The sequence below is a fragment of the Coccinella septempunctata genome, chromosome 5, assembly GCF_907165205.1.
Source record: "Coccinella septempunctata chromosome 5, icCocSept1.1, whole genome shotgun sequence".
Lineage (NCBI taxonomy): Eukaryota > Metazoa > Arthropoda > Insecta > Coleoptera > Coccinellidae > Coccinella > Coccinella septempunctata.
The window spans coordinates 35,773,829-35,799,166 of record NC_058193.1 but is presented as its reverse complement, the minus strand read 5'-3'; the positions used below and the strand labels follow the sequence as shown (position 1 = coordinate 35,799,166).

At 37.0% G+C, this 25,338-nt stretch overlaps 1 protein-coding gene across 1 annotated transcript; it reads left to right on the top strand.

Moving 5' to 3' along the window:
• Positions 1-25,338, top strand: LOC123314249 (homeobox protein EMX1-like). Its single transcript, XM_044899409.1, has 3 exons — positions 1-828; positions 12,347-12,519; positions 24,591-25,338. Exons 1-3 carry the CDS (start codon positions 255-257, stop codon positions 24,819-24,821), a joined length of 978 nt encoding a protein of 325 aa, XP_044755344.1. The 5' UTR covers positions 1-254; the 3' UTR covers positions 24,822-25,338.

The window sequence follows — 25,338 nt, the reverse complement described above, 5'->3', positions numbered from 1 at the left end:
CAGTTTATTAGCTAAAGAGATTTGCTTACGGTAGCATGGTTAAGGAATGTTAAAAACGTAAACGTCGCGTTTTGATTTTTTTCAACGTTAATTGATGCACGTCGGTTTGTGACGTTGGTCGAGCAAGGACAGCTTCTGATAGAGATCATCGTTTGGGCGCAGAGTGCAGTGAATTGTGTTTGAGTGGTCTACTTCCGACGGATTGTGCTCAACGATGACCAACTTCGGAATCGCGCCTCTCTGAAGATCTCCCGATGTTGGCGCAGCTAGATTACTTCCGAGACAGTTTGGTGAAGACAAACATGATGCCTCTGGCACCTACACCAATAGTGGCAGTGCCGTCCAAGCCAAAAATCGGGTTCTCAATAGACTCTATAGTGGGTGGTGCGAATCAGCCATCCAGTCCGCACTCGTCGCCGGTTCATTTCTCGGAGAGCTCGGCGCCTTTGAGCCCTTCCAGTGACACGGACAATAGGCTGAACGGTTCACCTCAAAGATCGCCCATAGGCTCTCCAAAACCCCCGATCATGGTGCCTGGGATTCCGGCGCATACCTTGGTTAGGCCGAGCCCGACGTATGAGGGCAACATGATGTCCAAAGGTGGCTTCATGCAGCCTGAGCTCATGCATAATCACCCTGGTCAGCATCCTTTCGCCTTGGCTGCTCATTTTCAAGGCGCTGCTCTGGCAGCGGCTCTTAGCTCGGGGCAGCACCAGTTCAATCAGCCGTCACCCTTGAATCCTCACACTCCACCAAGAGACAGTTATCCCCTTTACCCGTGGCTCTTATCCAGGCACGGCAGGATATTCCCACATCGGTTTCCAGGAGGTAAGAGAAGTTTTCCAAGTAGAAATTAGGGATATACTCACCGTCGTTTGATCTTTATTATGTTTTCCTGCTTCTTTGCTCAATGCGCTCATTCTACAGACCTTGCAGCTCCTGGTTTTGATGTTGTTTTCTCCACTAGCTCATATGAGTGCCTGATGGGTAAACCCCTCGTCCTCTATAACTGATATCACGCTTTGTTCCTTGGTTTTTGATTTCTGGAGGAGTTTTGAGTGCTTTTTAGCTCAAAAAGGTCTTGTTTCTATAAGGGTAGTTGAGCACAATCTGATTCACACAGGTTTTCGATTTCTGGAGGAATATTTGAGTGATTTAAATCTTCTAGATGCTTTTCCTTTTAGCTCAAAAGGGTCTTGTTCCTATACGGATGGTTGAGCACAATCTCTAGTAGCTAGTAGAAATGTTTTTTCGTTTCCTTTGAGTCCTTAGGGTCCAGGTACATACCTACCTTATTTTTGAACCTATATGAATAGAAGTTGAAGGCTTTGCAGCTCCCTAGCTACTCACACCACCATTACGCCATTGGTGTCATTTTATGCTTATCCGCAAGGAAGAAGATCCTCGGAGAAATGAAGTTTAGAGTTTCTGTTTACTTTCATGTACTGTAAACGGAGGAAAATTCTGACTATATTGGGCTGAAAAAGATCTTGAACCTAGTTGTCAAATGGTTCTTTCGTATAAGACCCTTTAGTTAATGTCCAATGACAAAATATTTGCTCAACTTCATCAAGGAGTTAAAGAACATTTGATGAGTCAAAGGATTCTTATGACCTCATTTCACTAGTTTCGATGAGTTTCAATTTTACTTCGACTCAGGAGGTTTGCTTTGCGCGCATTTGTTCATCTAGCACTAAACCTAATTGAAGTTTCTTGAACGTTCTCAACTTTCTAACATAAATACGATTCCAATTACAAACCCGAATTGGAATGTTGGAAATTCGATGTAATATGTTTAATTTATTCATTAGCTAATAGGGTAATCACAGTCTTTAAACGTGATAATTATTGCTTGACCGGAACTTATACAGCTATAAAATGAAGTATGTAAATAGTTCTAACTAAAGACTAGACAAGATCATATGCACGTTGAGGTTCAATTATAAATGTATTCTTGAGCTTGAGCATCAAAATATATTATATCATTCTCGATCAATTACAACTTCTATTTAAAGTTTTATCATACATGGACGTTTTAACATGATTTCATTTCCTTCAGCAGGTAATAAAGGCACAGTTGTTCCATAGGAATATATTATTAACCTTCCTCTATTAATTCCATGGAAGCGCAATGAAATATGAAGGGAAACATTAAACCATTTGTGCAATCAGAAGTGAGATTTGTAATGTATATCAGATAACATAATATAATACGAAGTTATGGCATCAATTTCACATATTTTTTTTTTAAATTAAACGTGTGCAATAGCAAATAAGGTTCGTAAATACGTTTGTGAATTGATTTTTTCACAATTTTCTAGAAAAATCTTCATTAAAACGAATTAACAGTTAACTTAACCAACACAGTTCATGTCGATTGCAATAAATTTCGTGAATACAGGATGAGTGTTAGAGTTGTACATACATTTCAACAGGAGATTGTTGAGGTGAAGAGAAACAATTTTTTCCTTTAGCATATTTTCCGGTGCGACCTGTATATAGCCATTTTGAGTTTTAATTTCCTTATGCCACCCCTGGATAAAGAAAATTCCCTCCAGAATAACAAGCTAAATCTATGACGTTACACATCTGTGGATTTAAACAGGGTTGTATTCAGCCACCCAATTTTTGGAATTTCCCACATTTTTTTGTATTTTTCTGGTATGTAATGGTCATATAATGAAGAAACTGGAATTTTGTGTTCATGGAAGATTCATCACGTCAAAGCAAAACATTTTTTCGAAAATCATCCCCTTCGATAATACCGTTTGTGGGATATAACTGAAAATAACATTTTTTATGGATTTTCAACAGCTTGTATCTTTTGAACCGAGCCAAACTGGAAAAAATAGTAAAGGGAAAAAGTGTTTCTTTTGAACTCAGAATCATCTGTTGAAATAATATAAGTATGTACAAGTCAAAGACTACTTACCTATGCTTGAGACTACGCAAAATTCCTCTGGTGGTTTTTAACTGCATCAGTTTTTCCGTTCAGAAGTTAATTTAACAATGAAAATGAATTGAAAAATTCTGAGGAATATATAAGCTGAATGGAATGGTTTTCATTTCTTACGGACTGTCAGACGCCAACCGATTAGACGCCCAGTTGATACTGTAATTTTTCACACTTCCTAATTATGCATATTGATTTCCGGTGTAAAAAAGCGTTAATTTCAAATTTCCTCATCTGTATCATTATTTTCACCATTTCACACCAAGGGAGCAGTCCCAACAACTTCCGAACACCTCAGTTTCGATATACGCGTAGATAAGGAAAACCGCCGAGCAAATTGATATACAAAATTACCCATTTGACGGCAGTCCGTAGGTGTAATAACAGTAACATCGGTGGATACAACGAAAGTTGCGGTGTCTGCCCATTTGCATGTCGCCTAGGGTACCAGCCGAGCGACCAATTAATGCCCTTTTTAACCGCGTATACCGATTACACTGCCAAGTATTAATTTCAGGAGTATAACATCTAATAACCGTGTACGGCTCCTAGATATAATTAGCTCCATTGCTAATGTGTAAATAATTACCGCGGTTCAAGGTATTTCACGATCAGTATCTACCAAAAAGGCCTATAATCAGCCGTTCTTAATACCTCCAAGAATTATCATAATTCGGGCGTTGTTTAACTCCTTTTACTCAGCGCCCATTTACATCATAGATTGCTCTCTCGCATGTGAGGAGCGGTAATTCGGGCGGTAATTATGCCGCGGTAATTTGTTTCATACCTTTTTGGCAGTCTTCGGCCGCCTATCAAAGTCGACGATTTGTCTAGGAATAAATTAGCGGAAAGCATCTGGATCTTAGGCAGCGATTTCCACAGGTGGGTATCATCGATTCATAGCCTCGTTGAAGGAGCCCCGAGGCGGTCAACATAAGGCACCTTTTATCGTACATTACAGTCGTTTGTTACAGTCTAATTGCCATCGATTTCCCGGCTTTACCCCATTTGGAAGGCGTTTTTGAGAATTATCTCTAGCACTGTCAGCATTCCTTGAAGACTCATATGAGTCTTTGACTCGTACAAATATTTTAACAGTAGATTCTTGAGGTTAAAAGGAACGCTTTTTTCCTATACCATTTTTTCCAAATCAGCTCGGTTTGAAAGATACAGAGTGTTGAAAAATCATAAAAAAAGTTATTTTTAGTTTTATCTCACAAACGGTTTTATCGAATGAAATGAATTTCGGAATATAGTTTTTCATCTATTTAATGAATCTTTTTCGAACACAAGATATCACCCACGTCTTCCAGTTTTCTCATTATGACCATTACGTACCATAAAAATACCAAAAATTCAAAGAACCGAACAATTGAAACTAAGTTGGATGTTATATAATGGATATTTGAACGTTTTGTAGAATGAAAGTATTCTTCATATTTCCTCGTATAATGCGCCGTTTTCGAGTAATTGATTTTCAAAAATGAAAAATATCTGTGAACAATTGGATACTTTGCCTGAATACAACCCTGTTTAAAAGATCCACAGATGTCAAGTGTCACAAATTTAGCTAGTTATTCTGAAGGTAATTTTGTTTCTCCAGGGGTGGCATAGCTCATTGTGAAAATTTAAAATGGATATATATTTTTATCAGAGCCGAATCGGAAAAAATAGTAAAGGGGAAAAGTGTTTCTTTTTACCTCAAGAATCTACTGTTAAAATATATGTACGAGTCAAAGACTCACCCTGTATACTTGTATGTACAGGGTGGGCAAAATTACAGACACATTTTTGAGCTCCTTTTTCCTGAGTAGTACTAATCTGGAATCAGAACTTCCTATGGCATCTTCAGATGAATGGGTTATGTTGGAATCTGGCAACTCTTGTGTGAAACGAAATAAAAAACGATAGTTAATGATTACATATCGGTAATGCATTTAGTGGACCGGTGTTAAAATTGATAGAGGAAGTTTTGATGAGGTTATACACCTTTTCGTATATGGTTATGTCATTAGATTTCCCTCTGGTTATCGATGTGTGAATCTTGATAATGATATGCGTGTTTTTCCCAAATGACCCGTTTCTCTTTCCCCATAAGGATAATGATCACGATTCAGCGCGATAAAGCATCGTAAAAAAATCCAACAGTAGTATCCAGGATGAGTGTGAAGTGATATCTTGAGCTAATTATTCCGTATGAAATCTCTTCGAACAATACCCCAAGCAACATAACGCGTTTCAATACTGCATTTATTTAACAATTAGAGAAGTCTTAAGTAGTTTTTAAAAACACCTCTTCCTAATGTCCCTTGATGGAAATAATTGAATGTAATTGCTGGTTACAGCTCGATTTCCAACCGACAGAAAGAAAACGAATCGTTTTGAAAATTAATTCATAGACGGCTGTTATAAAATTCTCAACGAATTATAGAGTCATTAACGGAGCCGGCGGTAATTATCAACCGAATTTCAACAGAACCTGATATAAATCTCTATGTTTTTACGACTTTCTTGAGGGCCCACTGGGATTTCACAATGAGATATATGGCTTACAACAACCAACAACTGTAATACGAGGGAACATAAAGATAAAGGTGCATAAACACATTGAAATGAGCGGCTCCGACTTCGAGCAGCTTCAACTTGCAATTGATTTTGTGCTGCAATTCGAAAATGGTTAGAGTACAATCAAAAAATCCCAAATAAAGGTTGTAAGCTGTAGAATGAGCCCTTGCCAGTATTTTCCATATCTAGAAAAGGACTATCCGGTCAAATTGAGATTCATTAAGGATTTTATCTCTACCAGATGTTTTGTTGTTTCAGTAGCTTCATTTTCACCCTTTAGAACTACTCAGAAGTTGAGACCAACTTTTGGTGGCCAAAAATGTGCTCTCAGAAACGATGTTCTTTTAGTTTTCCGTTTATCTCTCCAAGAAAACCCAATACCGACTCAGCTACTTTACAGTTGTGGAACACTCATATAATTCTGCATTGAATCAGACTATGTGTGTTTTGAAAAAGTCAAAATTTGACTAATTTTCAGATTAATCGTAAAATATTTGTTTCATTGTTGGTTTTGCTGAAAGTTTCTTCGAAAGTAGCTGGGAAGTGGATGATTAGGAACTGAAACCCTTTTCTATGGAATATTTCTTGACATATAACGAAATCAATGGAAAATTTTTTGGACATCACGTAGATTACACTCCCCAAATTACACCTCTGTCAATAAAAAGGTTGGGAACCTCTGTATTGAACACAATTTTGGTTTATTATTGAATACAGTATGGATGAATTGTACTTTGATAGTCTCCCACTTATTATTCATTCGTTTCTAGACCAGGGAGTAAAGAGATTAAAATTCCAAAAAAACGTTTCCTAGATTTTATCATTCATCGATTTGGAAAGCTGACAGAAATGTTATTGATCCATGATTCATACAATAATTAAACGAATGAAACCAACTCTTATAACCTTTTTACACCATTCTTCCTGGTAACCATCATCGAAACGACGTTCTTTGAATATGAAATCGAGAATCCCGCAACACAAACAAATTTTCTACTGATTGACTTTCCATACGCGCCATATTTCTACATTCAGTCTTGTATTTCTCTAAATGTTCAAATTTATTGCCGTTATTTAAGGCCACCTGTGTCGCTTTTGGTAATTAAAATGTGCAATTATTCCGATAAAACAGATAAATAACCAGATAGACGTCGATTTGTATTCGAAGAATGGACGCATTTGGTATTAAAACAATCGCTAATTTTACAATGCAAAAAATATAAGCATATGAGTATGTTAACGTCCCTACCTTACAGGAATTTAAATTATTATTAAATGAAGATTAGGATTCATGAGGACACCCGTAGAATTTTAAGTGAGAAGAAACATTTACTTCTGAATAAATGGTTGTTGGAATAATGAACAATCCTTCTTGGTCTCGAAGTATAGATACTGTTGTCATTAGTCACTAACTCGATGTTTTATTTTTGATCGAAGAAGAATATTTTCAAGTCTTTTTCCATTGTGAATGCTGAATCAACGTGATTTTTCAAGTATTCAGAGTCGACCGATGGGAACGTCACGTGTAGGACCCCTCTGCCGTGTATGATTGACTTCTGAATTGTTTAATTTAATAATGCGCAGTTCACAATAGCCTTAATCTACTTTCACGCCCTTATAAAGAGTCCCTTGTTATCGGGTCATCTGAGCGTGAATGAGACGTCAAAAAATAGATCAACTACGGGGCTTTTTTATCAGGGGCACCCTCTACAATGGCGGTTCGTTTTATGGACGCCTAAATCGGACGTATATAAAATCTTTTGTGTGTTTATAACGGATATTTTTCGCGTATGTCCTAGTGGGAGAACAACTGGAAAGAGGAAATGAGGTTAACCTTATCAAAAACTCAAAAAAAAAACAATGATAACAACTTTCATCTGAATTCGAAAGATAAAAAGAGAAAACGATGGCATGGAATTCATCTGTGGATATTCTTCACATTAAAAACCAACGAAAGACTCATTAAGAGAAGAATTAACCTTTCTAAGTACAATTTAGATCCTTGGAAAAGACGCTTACAACAAAATTATAGCAGGCTTAAAATTTATATAACAGAAGAACAATCAGCAATCACCTAGTAGGCATCAGAACGACTCGATATCACTTCTACGCATCAATATAGAAGAGAAAAAATGTTAAAAGTGGATCGATCCCTGATAAAACGAAGGATACTCTGATGGTCGAAACAGCCATCAAGGTTTTTCTTCCCCAGAAGTCCCATGGTGTACAACTTAAGGCAAAAATAATAGAAATTACCTACAAATTACAATATTTTCAATTTAACAACGAGCGGAGCAATCAAGGAAAATTGGTGGACGATTATACGGTGAATACAAGACTTTTCAAGTTGATAACCACCCCTTAGAATATCAGGCAGTATATTTGTGGAAGTTTGTATAGCCAAAAGGCCAAACAGAGTATGACTTCTTATTGATATAGTAACAAGTTCTCTCGAAATTTAAGAAAACGTTTATATATAAGGTTCCAGAGCTATTGCTTCTCGAATAAGAGAATGGAGACATAGCGGGATGAAGTAGATTCATACAATTTGTAACTATTTGTAGTTATTTCGCGTTTACTGCAAGCTACTTTGCATACAAAGGCTTTATCGAATCGTATACCTAATATAACAATATTATGCTGTTGCTCAAATGGTAGGTTGACTTTGGGAGTACTACATTACTGCGTTTTATTGCAGTTCGCGGATTCTACCTTAAGGCACTGATTTTTTGAATCAAATAAAATCAATTAGAATGAAGAGATTGATTACCTTCTGGTAAAGGAAAAAGTGGTTCTTTTGACCTCAATAATCTACTGTTGAAATATTTGTACGAATTAAACACTTACCCTGTATAATTATTTTATGGCAAGAAGGACATTTTCAATGTCCATTTTTCACGATAAAACCTTAAGAAAATTCGGAGAACTACATTTTATGCGAATAGTTTCAGAATTCATGTTAAAGTCGAAGACTCTGTGTGTAAACATCAATGTCGTTCTAGAGTCCAACTTGTAAACCTTCGCATCAACACTATTTCTCTGGATCCATGTACTAAACGTCATAATTTTAACGGTCGACAATTAATTTAACCTTATTTATTTAATAAAGACATCGCAAAAAGTGTGTATAATTGACAGATTTGCTTCGCACTAATATATTCCAATGTCTTAATTGCGACGCTAAAAACTTGTAAATGGGAAGTTAGAATGAATTAATGTAGAATTATTGATATTCAGACCGGAGGTAATGCGTTTTTTTCGCCCTCCTTCCAATTTGAATTATTCCTTAAAAGGTGACTGGATTTATTCAAGTCTGCATACGATAGGGATCGCAGAAAAATAAAGTCTTTTCAAAAGTAAGAAAAGATAAATCTAAAGGTTCTTCATCTTGAATTTACAACTTTATGAATCAAAACATCGGTGATCGGATATGACACTCATAGACATAGAGACTATGTCTATGATGACACTCGAGATTCTTACCAAATTTCGATGTATTTGCATTGTTCAGGGGTGGACAATCCAGGGCGATATTCATTTCTTTTCTCGATTCGAAACAAACCAAAACGGCAACGCCGCCTGGATCTCTACCATTCCCCACATCGTTCCTAATGGCGTCTTATCACGCGAATGCCTAATTGACTTGTGAAATCGCCAACACTCGAACCAACACCCGCTGAAATATGTTCATTGTTTTCAAACTTACAGCGAGGCAACTCTATGGCCGCCCTTCTCTGTGGATCCCATTACGGACCTCGTAGATCATAACCTCATTTCGAACCCGAAGAAACCCGTTGCTACGATAAATAATCGTGGAATTAAATTTGATCCGAGATCACGCTTTTGTTCTTTACGTTTCAATTCTGTGGCCGCGGGACTATGTGAAATATTATACCCCTTTAATGGGTCTTAATTCACATTAAGAGAGATTGGACGTATAGATCTGTTACTGCTGGTCTGGTGATTCTTGGCCATGGCTGCCTTTCCAAGGACTATACGACATATTTGATCGGAACTCAGATTTTCTATGGTTTCACAAGTCATTCAGTATTCGTTTTATAGTAAAACCTGCATATTTCACTCATGTGGACAGACTCTCCTACATAGTGACATATAACTTGTCTGTGAATTCATCGTATATCGACTTACCCACCCCCAGCTTAGCAGGACCACATATTCACATATGTTTCAATTGTGACATGTGTATTTCCATATTATAGACTCATAATCAACACTTCTATGGTTCCACGATTGATTTGGTAATTTTTTTCAAGTTAACGCGGGTTTATTGAGAATTTATGTATGCTTTCGTTTATTGCTGTCATCGATATGTACTGGAAGTGTTAAATTAGGCTAATTCTGCAGAGTAAAAATATCTGCAAGGCGCAGGAACTGTTTCTCCACGTGTGAATCGGACATTTCAAGATAAATCTTCGAGATTGTTCCCATCGCAATTACCAAGGTAATAAGTTAATAAGAGCCAATTAGTTTTATACATTTTAGGAGTGTCCTCGAATCTCCCATCAGCTGTCGTTTAAGCTAAGTGAACGGTTAGCTAATTATCCTTGTCTTGATCCGGGAATTGCAGCAAAACCGATTATTAACCTATAAACGAGGAAATAGAAAAATTTCATGAGGTTTCCAATAGAAATATGATAAGTGGTCATTTTCGTGTCTGTACGAGCCTCTAATGTTCCATGGAGGTTAATTATCTCTATATTGCGGAATATGAAGGATTGCATTCAGGAGTTGAATTCCACCATTTGAAGGAATTTAATTGATGGTTGTAGAAATGCTGTAATCTTGATTCAACTCTTTGAAAATGTGGGTTGGACACTCTTTTCGCCTTCTTGTCCGATAAAACAATGGGTTGAGAAGTATATTTATGAAAAAATGAAAAAATAATTTTTTTTACGTTCATTGCAGCAGTCCAGCTTATGTGTTTGTGAAGTAAATGTGGACAGAAACGTTGTGGGAAGGAGTAAATAGCTGTAATTAATTGATGTGTTGCTGTCATCAATTAAAATTTAATTTACCCGGTTGGAAGTATCTTTACAATGTTATAATCGCATTTTTTGAATATTCATGTGTACTTTGTCCGTGCCCAATTGGAAACATGACATAACCTAACCTAATCATTCAATTTATAATCTCGCCAGGAATCTATTAAATTAGCCGCGAATAGCCGTAATTAAAAATGAATTATATGGTGTATAACCCTAGCACAATAATTTTATTGGGTATGATTGTCTCTTGATAACAGGAAATTCATAATTATTCATTAGTTCTTACCGTACAAGGTGTAGCTTGGCCAACTTTTATCTGCATAATAACAAGTTTATATTCACTTTTCGACTATTTAGTGGTCTGAGAGGCGTGTGGCGATTATATTTCTTTCACGCATTTCGTGCATTAGACAGATGTGAGGCAGCGTTTCTTTTGAAGCCGCGTGCACACTTGGCAAAAGAACGCAGCAGCGAGCCAGGAAGGCCAAAACGCTTGTACACCAGAAAAATCGTTATCCAAGTTCTTACAGCCAAAGGAAGAGTTTTTCAGTTGTTGTTTTTCTTCATTGAATCATCGAAACTTATTGAAACTCGGTCATAGACTTATAATAACATGTATATTCTAAGTCTATGAACTCGGTATAAGTTTGAAAGATCCATTTGGCCTTATTCTATGAATTGCGGTTTAGTCCGTTCATTTTATATATGATAAAGCCAGAGATGGCTTGGAAAACATCGTTGTCAAATTGTCAAAAGTATCCTCTTTCCTCTTATTACTGGAATTACCATATAACTACTATTTGAGCCCAGTGAAACGAATATTTTGAGACTCTCAATGACTGAACGTATAGGTTGAGTTAGCTTGGTCCAGATACGGTGAAATTTCCTTATTTTTCGGCGTTTCTGGTCGCCAGGTTACGTCACTGCAATTTCAGGTGGTCGTACTGTTTTTGGCGCATGCAAATGCGTCCTCCGAATTTCAAACAGCCCTACCTAACCGAAGCATCAAACGGAATCCAATTAATCAGCAGACGTGCTCGTCTATACGTAGATAATAATCCGTATATGTCCCCAAATTAACTGTCAATTACGTTGATAGGAAATTTGTTATTCATAATGGTCCGACCACAATGAATTTTTGAATTAATTATCGGCCGTTAATTATGATTGTCCGTCAATTATACATACGGCCGATGTTTGGGCTGTGGTGTAATTATTACATTGTTTATCGGGACATAATGAAATCATCGAAATTTTTTTAATTTTGTGGTTCGCTAATCTTTGCGATTAATTGTCCGTGTCAGGAGATCTATTGGCAGTTATATATAACTGCCAATAGATCGCATGACTTATATATAAGTCATGCGAACGAATCTTGGGCCGCTATCTCATCATCTTGCCGATGTTGAAAGTTAGAATTCGAGGAATTTTTTTAACTGATTCTTCTTGCGCAAGTAACACTGAGTTAAAAGGTCCTTACTGATTTTGGTTCAGGTTTTTTATTGCCGATGAGTTCGCCATTTTGAAAATAGCGAGCATTTAGGGGTGTGTTTCGTGCAGAAATCAGCTATGAGGTTGAATAAGATAGTTTCAACTTACTCCCCCATGCAGACAAAGCTGTAGAATCAAATTTGATGACTTATTTTTCCGGCGCTCATAAATTTCCAAATAGAAAGATTTTAACAGCTGCGCCATCTATCGCCAGGTAAACAAATGTTCTGCCTAGACCGCGAGTGCAGTCTGTAGATCCCTGTAGGCGCCACTTTTTTTTGAATTATCATATAGTGTTTGTTCCTATGGTAATTAATTTATATCATTTCAGGACCGGACATACCAGGCTTCCTTCTACAGCCCTTCAGAAAACCGAAGAGAATACGGACGGCTTTCAGCCCGTCGCAGTTGCTCAAGCTAGAACACGCTTTCGAAAAAAACCACTACGTAGTTGGCGCCGAAAGGAAACAATTAGCGCAGTCCCTATCACTCACAGAAACTCAGGTAGGTTCACTTACAACGAACACCTAATAATGATAAATTGATTTTGGTAATGAATATTCGTGAAAAGAGCTCTGTTTTATCGACTTTCGGACGAATATTCTATGGCACGTACATAGATTGAACTGTCAAATAAACGATTGATGTCAAAAAATGACATTTAAAGGTTAGGGAGTGGTTCCCTACTCTTTCCTTCTATACCTTTCAAAAACCTTTGGATGATAATGCAAATCTTTGGAGAATAAGTCGAAAAATCGGAATTCCGACTATTAGATACTGATGGCTGAAACTACTGCCATGATCGGCTGTCATCTCATCAGATAGAATTTCCCGATGGATAAAAGAGCCTTGCGACACAGAGATGAATCATCTCCAAGACAGAACGTTGGCATGCCGTTTACTTGCCATTAATAATCATTAGTTGCTGATAGTATCAGCGGTTATGAAGGAATGCTGGAGGATGCACTGCTGAACGATTCCGCTCTATACACAATCGCAATTTTCTCATGTTTCCGTGATTGATTCATCATCAGTGGATCGGACAACGTTCGATGAAATATTAAGCGAATTCGTCAGCCGTCGTGTTTTATTTTATGTTAATTCGTTAAAGGTTATTGTTAGTTTTGTTCGGGATCTTCGTTTTATTGATGCTGCTTCTTTTATTGAATATGTAATGTCATTTTTGGACCATAGAAGTTTTGGGGTGATCAGAGAGGAGATGGGTTTAAATAACAAAAACATCTGTTTCTTCTTTAGAGCAAATGATCATTCCTAAAAAATTGCATAGGGATTAAGGCTCGTGGTAAAACTGAAGAAAAATATTGGGAAAAATAGCAAAGGTTAACGAGAATCAGCCTCAAACAATACCACAATCTAATCCGGTATATCCGAGTGAATAAAACGCCAAAACAATCAAATCGCTGACGGTATTTCCGTAGAAAATAACCAGTTGTTGTCCCAAATTTGCATCCATAAATTCCATCTCCTCCCACTCTCGCTAACGCTGAATCTTTTCGAAAAACACCCGTTCGATCGAGAGAACACGTGAGGAGGGCCCAAAAAGTGCGAAACGCCACCCCGGCTTCTCCCCTTTCTGTTTACATTTGATCGAATAACGCGTAGAAAATTCTACCACACACGTTTTCAATTAGCAATACAAACATTTAAACGGGGCTGCAAATAATGAAAAATAATAATTCGTTTCGCTAGAAGGACGCAACTTTTCTCCCGTTAACGAGATAGGAGGCGTCGGATGATGTTTGGCCCGGGCATTATACGGGGTAAAACTGATCCGGGTAAAGATGTTATTTCAGCGACCCGTATAAACTTTTAGGTGTTTTAATTCGTTATGGGGAAAAGGTTTTTGCCGGTATACCGAACAGGGGATTATCTATACGGTTCCCCACCCTGAATTTATTTTTGGTTGGTAAGCCTGCCTTTGACATCTGTCAAAAAATTTCATGTCACTGTCAATGTCAAAACTCAACCCTTCATTTCTGTTGAATGAACACCTAATTCCATTCGGGAATTGACTGTAACGATATTGTTTTTATAGACCTAATATTTCTGAAAATTTCATATGAGGAAGCCTAGCAGAAACGTCTTCGTTTCTGCCACAAAATTGAAAACAACCTCGATAAAATCATTTATTGAGAAGTAGGGACCTACAAATTCATATAGTTGCTGATTCAAACTGCCGCAACCGCCAACTTATGAGCATTTTATTCGTTATTTCCAACTATATTCTGTTAACAAATATGAAACATAGGTTTCGGCAAAACCTGGTGGTCTGGACCCTTCCTCAAATCAACCAATTCAAACGTACGTGACTCATGTGGTAACTTGCGTGACAGAAAGCGAGCAAAATGCTAAATGGGAACTTCTGGGGAATTTTCTGTACATACTGGATTTATTGCAGCTTTGATAAAGACTGCGCGGTATTAAACTGCACGAAGTTCCTTTAGCACACCTGAACTGACTAATTCTATGGCTATAAATGTCCGTTTGGAAAATTTAAACGAAAGGCCGACTCTTGAGAAAGTAATGAAGTATAGTAAATTCGCACCCATACTGATGTGGTACCAAGCTGATTGCAACACTGATGAAGAATCTGATGTTGAATGCGTTACTAAATAAAAGTTTTTCTAAAAATGGATGACCCAGAACTTTACCCTGTGGAACCCCAAATTTTTATCAAGTATTCAAGCAAGAGATTACATTTGACGATTTGACTTATAAATTAGACCAAATCAACTATTCAGCCATCTGCTCTCAGGAATGCCATCATGTTCAAAGACATCTACTTTCCTCTTCAAGAACTTGGTTAATTAACATCCTCAGGTAGTTACCAAGTATAGGTAAACAGCTAGCGGATGTGAACAATCTAGTGGTTAAAATTTTTTTTGGATTGGAGGAAGGGCTTCCTGTTACAAACGATAATAAAGCGTCTTGAACAAAAATTCAATATTGTATGCAACAATTTTATAGATGGAGAGTCATATGCGGAAAAATCAAGTTTCAATTAACTCATTGTTCCAGAGAAATACGGTTAGGTTCCCTACTGAACTAATTTAAGACACCTGGTGTTCACAAAATGGATGTCTTGTAGCTTGTAGGGTTGATTGTTGGTTGACTATATAAAAATCAGTTGACATTTCAGCTGTTCGCTGTTAGGGTTAAAGAAGGTATACAAAATTAAAGCTCTGCTACGTGCTACGTCCGAATGAAATTCAGGAAATCACATCGGGTTTTGTGACAAGTGTGATCAACATAAAAAATATCGGGCATCATTTAGGATGCTGTGAATCGATGTTCAAAGGGAATCTATGATCAAAAATGGTAGCTTTTCGAATTATGATCAAATTTAATCTGAATCAGTCGAATAAAGATTCGGATGAAATGAATGAGACATCTCCAAGTATACCGAGATCGGATACCAACGTCACAAACCAATTACCAAAATAACGATTCCCTCAAATCGAATAACACGTCTCATTATTCAAAGTAAATGAACAATAGATTATTAGCAATATAAAATACGTATTTGATTTTGACAAACATCAATCACTATTCCAATTAAATTCTAATAGTTTCGAAATATCAATTAATTTTATCTCGTTCAATAAACTCACTAAAATCTATTAATAAAATTATTTCCGACGCGTATCGCCAGTAAAACGACGCCCACCGGTGAAAATTTTACTGGACGGAAAACAAAGGTTCAATAATAAACGTAAAATTTTAATGTCAACAATGGTGTTTAACCGAAAGCGATTTGTTCTTGGATTTTACGGGCTTTTTCCAGAAATTGATTTCGCGCTCTCGGTTTACACGTTCTTGGATTACGACGGAGCGTTTGTATTTTTAGAATGTCATTGGGATGACTGTATAGTGGCCTTTTGATTCGCGCTACAATCGATGAACCCATGAAGAACCATCGTTATATAGTACAACACCTGATAATGCTCAAATCTTCTACAAATCAAGGCCAACTATAATAAAGGTTCATCGTTCTCCTCATAAATGGTGGCTCAAATAGGTTATATAAGCACAAACAACCTCAAATTAATTTTCAAATATTCAGGGTGAGTCTTTGACTCGAACAAATATTTCGACAGTAGATACTTGAGGTTAAAAGAAACACTTTTTTCCTATAGCATTTTTTCCGATTCGGCCCTGATGAAAAGATATGGCCATTTCAATTTTTCATACTGAGCTATGCCACCCCTGGATGAACAAAATTCCTTTCAAAATAACAAGCTAAATCTATGACAGTACACATCTGTGGATCTTTTAAATAGAGTTGTATTCAGCCAAAGTACCCAATTTTCCGAATATCACAGAAACTTTTATTTTTAAACATCAAATAACTCGAAAACGACGCATTATACGAGAAAATATAAAGAATACTTTTATTTTATAGAACGTTCAAAGTATTCGTTGGATAGCGTCTGACTTAATTTCAGGAATTGGGTTCTTAGAATTTTTTGTACCCATTTTTATGGTACGTAATGGTCATAATGAGGAACCTGAGGAATCTTGTATTCGAAAATACATTCATTTCATTTGATACAACCCTAAAAATATCATTTTTTCACGGTTTTTCAACAGCCTGTATCTTTCAAACCAAGCCGATTCGGAAAAAATGGCAAAGGAAAAATGGGTTTCTTTTGACCTGAAGAATCTAGTGTTGAAATATTTGTACGAGTCAAAAACTCACATGTATTCAAGATTTCCGTTGACTATTTAACGATTCCTTCCATACTTTTTGATTGAAATATTGATAAAAAAAACAAGATATAGTTTCCCGTTGTTAGATGGAAATAATCTTAACTAGTATTCAAGAAGTGTTCTTGTTAGTTTATGAACATTCATAAGAATGGTAGTGTTGACGGGCTCTTTGGAAAGTCTTATTGCAGAAATCTCGTGGGTTTTTGTCGTGTTGCAAAATCTGGCAACGCTGGGAAGCCATTTGAAATGTAGTGGACCAGTATCTCATACAATCGGCCAGTGGAGTAACGAATGAAGTTTATGGCTGAACCACTTTAGGCCTACTACTGGAAGTAACCAAATATAATGGTACCAATCTTGTCGTGACACGATATAAGTCTGAGGACTACTTGACTGCTATTGAGAGTACCTCTGCTCGATCTACAAAGAAGCAAATTATCGACTACTGGCGTCTGCACGACCCTTTATCTCATGAGAAACGGTGCTTGCCACCTACCCACATCACCCCGCCTCGAGAACCATAACAAGGAAAGAGCACAGAGAAGAAAACGTCCCAGTCATTATTTGTGGTCCCCCATAGGCCCAATCAGCCACATAAACTTGATTACTGATCTCGAACCCGATAACGGTCGAGAATATCAACGAATAATCTCGGTTAAACTGACAGCCGGCTATGAATTAACCCGTAGATCTTTCGTTTCAATCGTCCTGATAAATAGATTTTGATTTGCATTATTAATGGCATGATTAATCAGAGGCGGGGACGATCCAGGTGAAGCCACGGCATCGAGGAGTGGTGTCGACTGGTTGTTTAACTTGCCTGCCCAGCAACGAACGGTCCGCAGTAATGGTTACCCGGTGTGTTCCGATCCCGTAACGTGTTATTAAATTATTAATTTCGCTTTTATGGCGTAAAAATCGCGGGCTGAATTGGTGTGCCCCGGCCTCGACTCTTGCACTCGCGCGATTATTTATGCAAACTTGCCGAACACACCTCGGATGTGTTTTGGCCATCGGGGAATGTGCCAGTGAACTCTCTCATCTTATTTCGTCACTGACGAGAATGGTCCTACAGCTTAGGATTCGACGAATCAGTTCGATGAATTTTGTTCTATGGTTGACATTGACAGTGAGGAAATTAGAAACGTCACTTGTCGCTAGGCGTTATTTTGAGGAGCGTTTCGATGGAATCGACGTTTCCAAATAAAGACCGCTGTATTATTTGCTACCAACTGCCAAAAAATCAAATGCAGTTTGCCAAAACTACAACAACAACAACTATACCTAATTGCTTTTTTATATTAGCTACTAGCTTTAACCCGCGGCTCAATATTTCATAATGAAGAATAGACAGTCAATAAGACTGACGATAAAGAAAACTAAAAACAAACTCCAAAAACCGAAAACCTTTATGAAGAAAACACTCTACAAGGCCCGTACGGCCTACGATCTTAGGTATTACTTATTACTATGCTAAATCGAAATGAGTGTGCCCCTTCTATCACCTCGTCACGTTTCTTGCCTAAATTCGTATTTCTTCAACCTCCCATATCTCGCGAAATATCGGTTTGAAAGCTATGCTGTAAAGTGCATTTTTCATCAGAAATAAATGGCGCAGATAAGGGTCATATTCATTTCATATTGATTCATTTCATGCCAGTCAAGAACCTTCTTCGAATGGAAAATTATTTCGGATTTAATTAAAAATGTTGGTTATTCTCGAAAGTTATATACAGGTTGAGTGTTTGACTCGTACAAATATGTATTTTAACAGTAGATTCTTGAGATCAAAGGAAACACTTTTTTCCTTTACCATTTCTTCTGAATCGGCTCGGTTTAAAAGACAGAGACTGTTGAAAAACCATGAAAAAATGTTATTTTCACAAACGGTTCTATCGAATGAAATGAATTTCGGAATTTAGTTCTTCATTTATGTGATGAATCTTTTTCGAACACAAGATATCACCCACGTCTTCCAGTTTTCTCATTATGACCATTACGTACTATGAAAATACTGAAAATTCTAAGAACCCAACTTCTGAAACTGAGTCAGAACTTATCTAATGAATAGTTATTTGAACGTTTTGTAAAATAAAAGTATACTAGCATAATGCGCCGTTTTCGAGTAATTTGATGCTCGAAAATGAAAAATTTCTGTGATATTCGGAAAATTGGGTACTTTGGCTTTTGGCTGAATAAAACTCTGTTCAAAAGATCCACAGATGTGTAGTGTCATAGATTTAGCTTGTTATTCTGAAGGGAATTAAGTTTCTCCAGGGGTGGTATAGCTCATTATGAAAACTCAAAATGGCTATATCTTTTTATCAGTGCCTAATCGGAGAAAATGGTATAGGTAAAAAGTGCTTCTTTTGACCTCAGGAATCTAATATTGAAATATTTGTACGAGACAATGACCCTGTAGACCATCTTATAGAACTTTTGCAGCTCTACAAAACTGTACTGGATCATTGTCCTCTATCTGTAATAGTTCATCCAAATTTGTTGAATGTAATTCCTTATGTTAATGGCCTTTCAGAAAAAATAAGAAGAATCGGTTCGAAGTTCAACATACGAACTGTTTTTAAAACGCAAAATGATTTAAGATCTATATTAACAAAAACTAAACCTTTGAACGAAAAACAAAAATCAAAAAATTGTATTTACAACATACCCTGTATTTGTGGTAAAACTTATACAGGTGAAACGTCCAGACCTCTAGAAATAAGAAAACGCGAACATAAAAATAATATTAAAAATAGAGAAATTAATCGATCGCAAATCGCAGATCACATTTGTTCTAATACGGGAGACCACATGATGGATTGGGACAACACTAAAATTTTAATGACAGAACCAGACCATTATAAACGAAAAATTAAAGAGTCTACGTGTATTCTATTAGATCAGGATAATAATTTGGCAAATTGTTCGGTAGGAATAGATCCTATTTGGATCAATTTATTAAAGAAGGAACTGTCATCCGGTAATTTCAAAATTAAATGAATCAACGTTTCTGTGCAGTCTCTGTTTCTGTGTGTTGACAATTAATGTCAGACAAAAAGCGACAATTCCAGAAGATTTTCAAAAGTAGATTTTTTCGTCTGATGAAGGAGTCTGATATAGACTCCGAAACGTTACGAAGAATTATAATTTCGACGTTATTTATTTTGAGTTCATTGTCAGGCAACAATTTTTTCTAGTTAATTTGCTCCTGACAAATTAGTGCAAGAATTTACGCAGGAGCAAATCGTTGATTTCATTTTTAATTGATTTTGTTTCAGAGATTGGGAGTGAAAGCCCTAAAAGATTTGTGAAGAGTTCATCCAGCGTCTTCCATAAAACCTGATATTAACAGCTTCATCATAAAAATCGATATATTTCATCAGCTTTTAATTATATAGAAATGAGTGTTACACGAGAACCTAATCTGATAAATTCTCTGCACTATAGTGAGATTCCCATGAAAATCGGACTGTTAGTTCGAGAGTTATGTAAAGACAAACAAACTCTGGTTGTATAAGGTTTCTGATTATTAGTAGAGTTATGGTGGACGTTAGATTTTGACGTAAAGCGTTTATAACCTTCAAATCGCAAATGTTATGTGCTTTTTCATTTTTTCAAAAAACCTCAATAAGATGGTGAATAAATTCCGGTGTCATATAGTAAATTTATACCGCAAGGGTTTAAAGTAAAAAGAGTTTCCTCGCTACTCCATTCCACTTTGAAAAACCCATCATTTTCCAGCCGTTACAGCCATACGCGGCGGCCATCTTGTATCGAGCACAATCATCCGGCGCATTTCGATCAATCTAACGTAAAGTTCGACAAGTCGGGATGGGGTGGCCCGGACATAGAGGATCAGTAGAATTCACAAACCATTAACCACTTGACAAACTATGCCAGCCCCATAGAACGTTCTTTTGTGCGGACCGAACACAAAAATTACCGATGATGGAGACGACAATAAGCTTTTTATTCGTGTTTTTTTTTCGCGTTCCCGTTTCGTTTACGACGGCGGACGGCTAACGTATCGTTCGCTTCCGGGATCCGGGAATTCGGCCATTTGTTCCGAGTTTAGGCTCCATTTGAAGTAAACGCCGGATCCGTAGTACGGGATTTTACGGCGTCTGACGGTCGATCTGTATATTTTGGCTCGAGAAACTCGGTGTTTTGACGCCGACCTTTATATGGGTTCGCGTTTGGGTCGGGATAAGATTCAATCAGTTTTTTGAGCGTATCTACCGAGTGGTATCAGTGGCGGTTCCAGGAGTGAGTTTGGAGTTCGAAGGACAACTTTCGAGTCGCGTATCTTTCAGGAAAATTATCGTAGATCTGAGCGTGATACATATTCTGGAAGAGCAATTCTTTTAGTGATAAATCTGAAAATTTCATCCATTTCGGCGCAACCGTTCGGTCTTGCCGTCTTGGGGACGTTTTAACTGAACCCAACTTTTTGGGAATTTTTCGAAGGTCATCTTTCGAGTCGATTATCTCCCAGGAAAATTATCGCAGATCTAAACATGATACATATTCTGAAAGAGCAACTCTTCTTGTAATAAATCTCAGAATTTCATCCATTTCGGCATAACCGTTCGGTCTTGAGAAAGTTTTAACTGAACCCAACTTTTTGAGGATTTTTCGAAGGTCATCTTTAGAGTAATTTATATTCCAGGAAAATTATCGTAGATCTAAAAGTGATACATATTCTGAGAGAGCAACTCTCTTAGTAATAAATCTAAAAATTTCATCTATTTCGGCACAACCGTTCGGTCTTGACGAATCCTCAAGTGAAATTAGCAATTTTTGAAAAATGCCATTTCCAAGATGAAAATCTGAACGAAGTGAGATAGGCTTCCGAAATTGCTCGCAATAGATTCAGCGTGTTCGAAAACCTATATTTTCATACCGAAATTTCAAATATCTGGCCCAGTTTAGGAGAAAATAATTTTTTTTGCTTTTCCACTTTTCATTTCCGAGTTGACTTCGAAGAGCTCTCTGGAGTGCAATTCTCTATCGAATCATCAACTGTTGGATTTTCTAGAATCTTCAAAACAAATTCTATGCACTCCATAGCCGAGGAAAGTAATAGAACATCCTGATTTCTAGACAGAGTAGCAAATAGGTCATTTTAGGGGGGTCTAACCCCTTGCTCATTTTTGACCCAAAAAATCGAAATTTTCGAAATCGAGTTTTTGTGCTAGGATGGAAGCCTAGGCAACGCTGATTATATAACCGGAAATCCCAATTGGATCAGACGAATATAACAGGAGATATCGCAGATTGAAAATTGCAATTTTTGAAAAATGCCATTTCCAAGATGAAAATCTGAACGAAGGGAGATAGGCTTCCGAAATTGCTCGCAATAGATTCAGCGTGTTCGAAAACCTATATTTTCATACCGAAATTTCAAATATCTGGCCCAGTTTAGGAGAAAATAATTTTTTTTGTTTTTCCACTTTTCATTTCCGAGTTGACTTCGAAGAGCTCTCTGGAGTGCAATTCTCTATGGAATCATCAACTGTTTGATTTTCTACAATCTTCAAAACAAATTCTATGCACTCCATAGCCGAGGACAGTAATAGAACATCCTGATTTCTAGACAGAGTAGCAAATAGGTCATTTTAGGGGGGTCTAACCCCTTGCTCATTTTTGACCCAAAAAATCGAAATTTTCGAAATCGAGTTTTTGTGCTAGGATGGAAGCCTAGGCAACGCTGATTATATAACCGGAAATCCCAATTGGATCAGACGAATATAACAGGAGATATCGCAGATTGAAAATTGCAATTTTTGAAAAATGCCATTTCCAAGATGAAAATCTGAACGAAGGGAGATAGGCTTCCGAAATTGCTCGCAATAGATTCAGCGTGTTCGAAAACCTATATTTTCATACCCAAATTTCAAATATCTGGCCCAGTTTAGGAGAAAATAATTTTTTTTGTTTTTCCACTTTTCATTTCCGAGTTGACTTCGAAGAGCTCTCTGGAGTGCAATTCTCTATCGAATCATCAACTGTTTGATTTTCTACAATCTTCAAAACAAATTCTATGCACTCCATAGCCGAGGACAGTAATAGAACATCCTGATTTCTAGACAGAGTAGCAAATAGGTCATTTTAGGGGGGTCTAACCCCTTGCTCATTTTTGACCCAAAAAATAGAAATTTTCGAAATCGAGTTTTTGTGCTAGGATGGAAGCCTAGGCAACGCTGATTATATAACCGGAAATCCCAATTGGATCAGACGAATATAACAGGAGATATCGCAGATTGAAAATTGCAATTTTTGAAAAATGCCATTTCCAAGATGAAAATCTAAACGAAGGGAGATAGGCTTCCGAAATTGCTCGCAATAGATTTAGCATGTTCGAAAACCTATATTTTCTCACCAAACTTTGGAATATCTAACACTATGTTTACCAGAAAATCAAATTTTTCATTTTTTCATTTGGCAACCTTCGTGTTAGATTGTATCTGGCAGAAAAATCTTAATAGATTTAAACTTGATACATACTCTAAAAGAGCATCCTTTTTAGTGATAAGTCTTGACATTTCATCCACTCAAGCGTAACCGTTCGTTCTTGAGGAAGTTTTAACTGAACCCAATTTTTTGGGAATTTTTCGAAGGTCAACTTTCGAGTCGCTTTTCTTCCAGAAAAAATAACGTGGATCTAAACGTGATACATATTATGAATTAGCAACTCTTGTAGTAATAAATCTGAGAATTTCATTCATTTCGGCACAACAGTTCGGTCTTGACGATTTTTTAACTGACTCCATCTTTTTGGGGAACGCGTACATATCTCCCAGAAAAGCATACCTACAGCAGATATGAATGTGATATATACTTTCTCTGAAACAGCGAGTGTACGAGACATCACGGAGATCCAACACATTATATTAATTCACCCCTTTTTCCTATTTGGTTCGATTTAGAAAAAATTAAAAGGGATCTACACGACACATTCGGTTATGATTATGAGAAGGGGTGGGTAAAAAAACGATTTATAATAGAGTAATTTGAACTCTAACCCAAGCTATATAGAATCAAAACCGTTGAATAAGGGCTTTATCGAATCCATTACCATTTCGCCACGGCAGATGCGTCAAAGACGGTTGATATAAAAACCTCACCCCGCAAAATGGCGCACGGTGATCCCCCGGAACTCATTCCGATTCCGGCCAATCAAATCGTACGATCCGCATGGCCTTTTCACACTTAACAATAGCACCCCAATTGGCCTCTGTGCGTATGTTCCCCTGTTATTATGACAAAATGGTATTATATAGGGTGTGAAATTGATAGTGCATTTTATACATCAGTTAACTCGGTCATGATTCGGGAGTTAGCTCCCCTTTTTATCAGATCAGGGGTGGGGAGGGATGAAAGCACAATTAGCCAAATAAATTTCTGAGGATAAATCTGCCATTGGCATGATTTATGGGTACCGTGAATCACCAGAGGAACACCACCGTTTGATGATGTCTCTTCTTTGTTCGAATCCAGGGTTAGGGTCTCAATTACTTCAATTTGAAATACACATACGAATTTTGAGTTTGCATTTCAAACACTTCTTGAAAATGTAATTTGTAATTGATATTTTGTATATCGACAGTTATGTCTTCAAATACATTCGAAAGATGAATATATTTAGCGTTCTGTACTGTTCTAAGGCTCAAGACATAAAAGATTGTCTTGGCATAAGTTAAAATCCTTTATTCTGTAATTCCAATTGGAGCAAAGCATGTATTTGCCCAGGGATGTTCGAAACGTTGTTCATTACCAATGTCCAAAGACTCTTCTTCTTCATTATGTAGTTAAACTAACGAATTTCTTTGTTGTTGCAGGTCAAAGTGTGGTTTCAAAACAGGAGAACGAAACACAAAAGAATGCAGCAGGAGGAAGAGGCCAAAACGAGTCAGGGCGGTAAAGGTCAGCAGAATTCACAAAATTCCCAACAGAACTCTCACCACGTGAACAAGTGGAAACAAGAGACTGGCGAGGATGACCAATATGGCGAATATATCGATATGGATATGGACGAAGAGTGTAGCAGTGACGTCGAAAGTGATACTTGAGGAATCCTCGAGCGACATATGTAAATTGTAAATAAATTGTACAAATTCATACAAGTGGCAATATGTACATTGAAGAGGTAGTGCCAACGATGTGCCAAAAAACTTTCTAGTGCCAATCTCGATATACAAACTAGAAATTTAGTACCAGTGTATATATTATTTATTTTTTTCGAAATTTGTATTTATTTCTGTAAATATTCAGTTGACTGTATTTGCCTGGCGTACATACAATGAATTTTATGACCTTTTTGTCACAAAAGAAGCATTTTTATTCTCACCTCACTCTGTGAAAAATTATAGGTTTTTAAATTGTTATTATCCTGTGAATTTACGAATAATCCTTCTCGATTCATTGTAGCTTAATCGTTTGCGGTGTCTTTTGTATATTTGTTGTTGAAGTTGAGTAAGATTGTACGTATGTAGTTGAACATAGAAGAAGATTATATTGAAAAGATTGTACTTAAATGGATTCTATTTGAAAACATAAATATGAGAAAAATAAAAGTCTCGAATGTGA

Coding starts and splice junctions, on each gene's coding strand:
- LOC123314249 (XM_044899409.1), top strand. CDS start 255: ATGTTGGCGCAGCTAGATTACTTCCGAGACAGTTTGGTGAAGACAAAC. Junction 829..12,346: donor CCCACATCGGTTTCCAGGAG/GTAAGAGAAGTT, acceptor ATATCATTTCAG/GACCGGACATACCAGGCTTC. Junction 12,520..24,590: donor TATCACTCACAGAAACTCAG/GTAGGTTCACTT, acceptor TTGTTGTTGCAG/GTCAAAGTGTGGTTTCAAAA.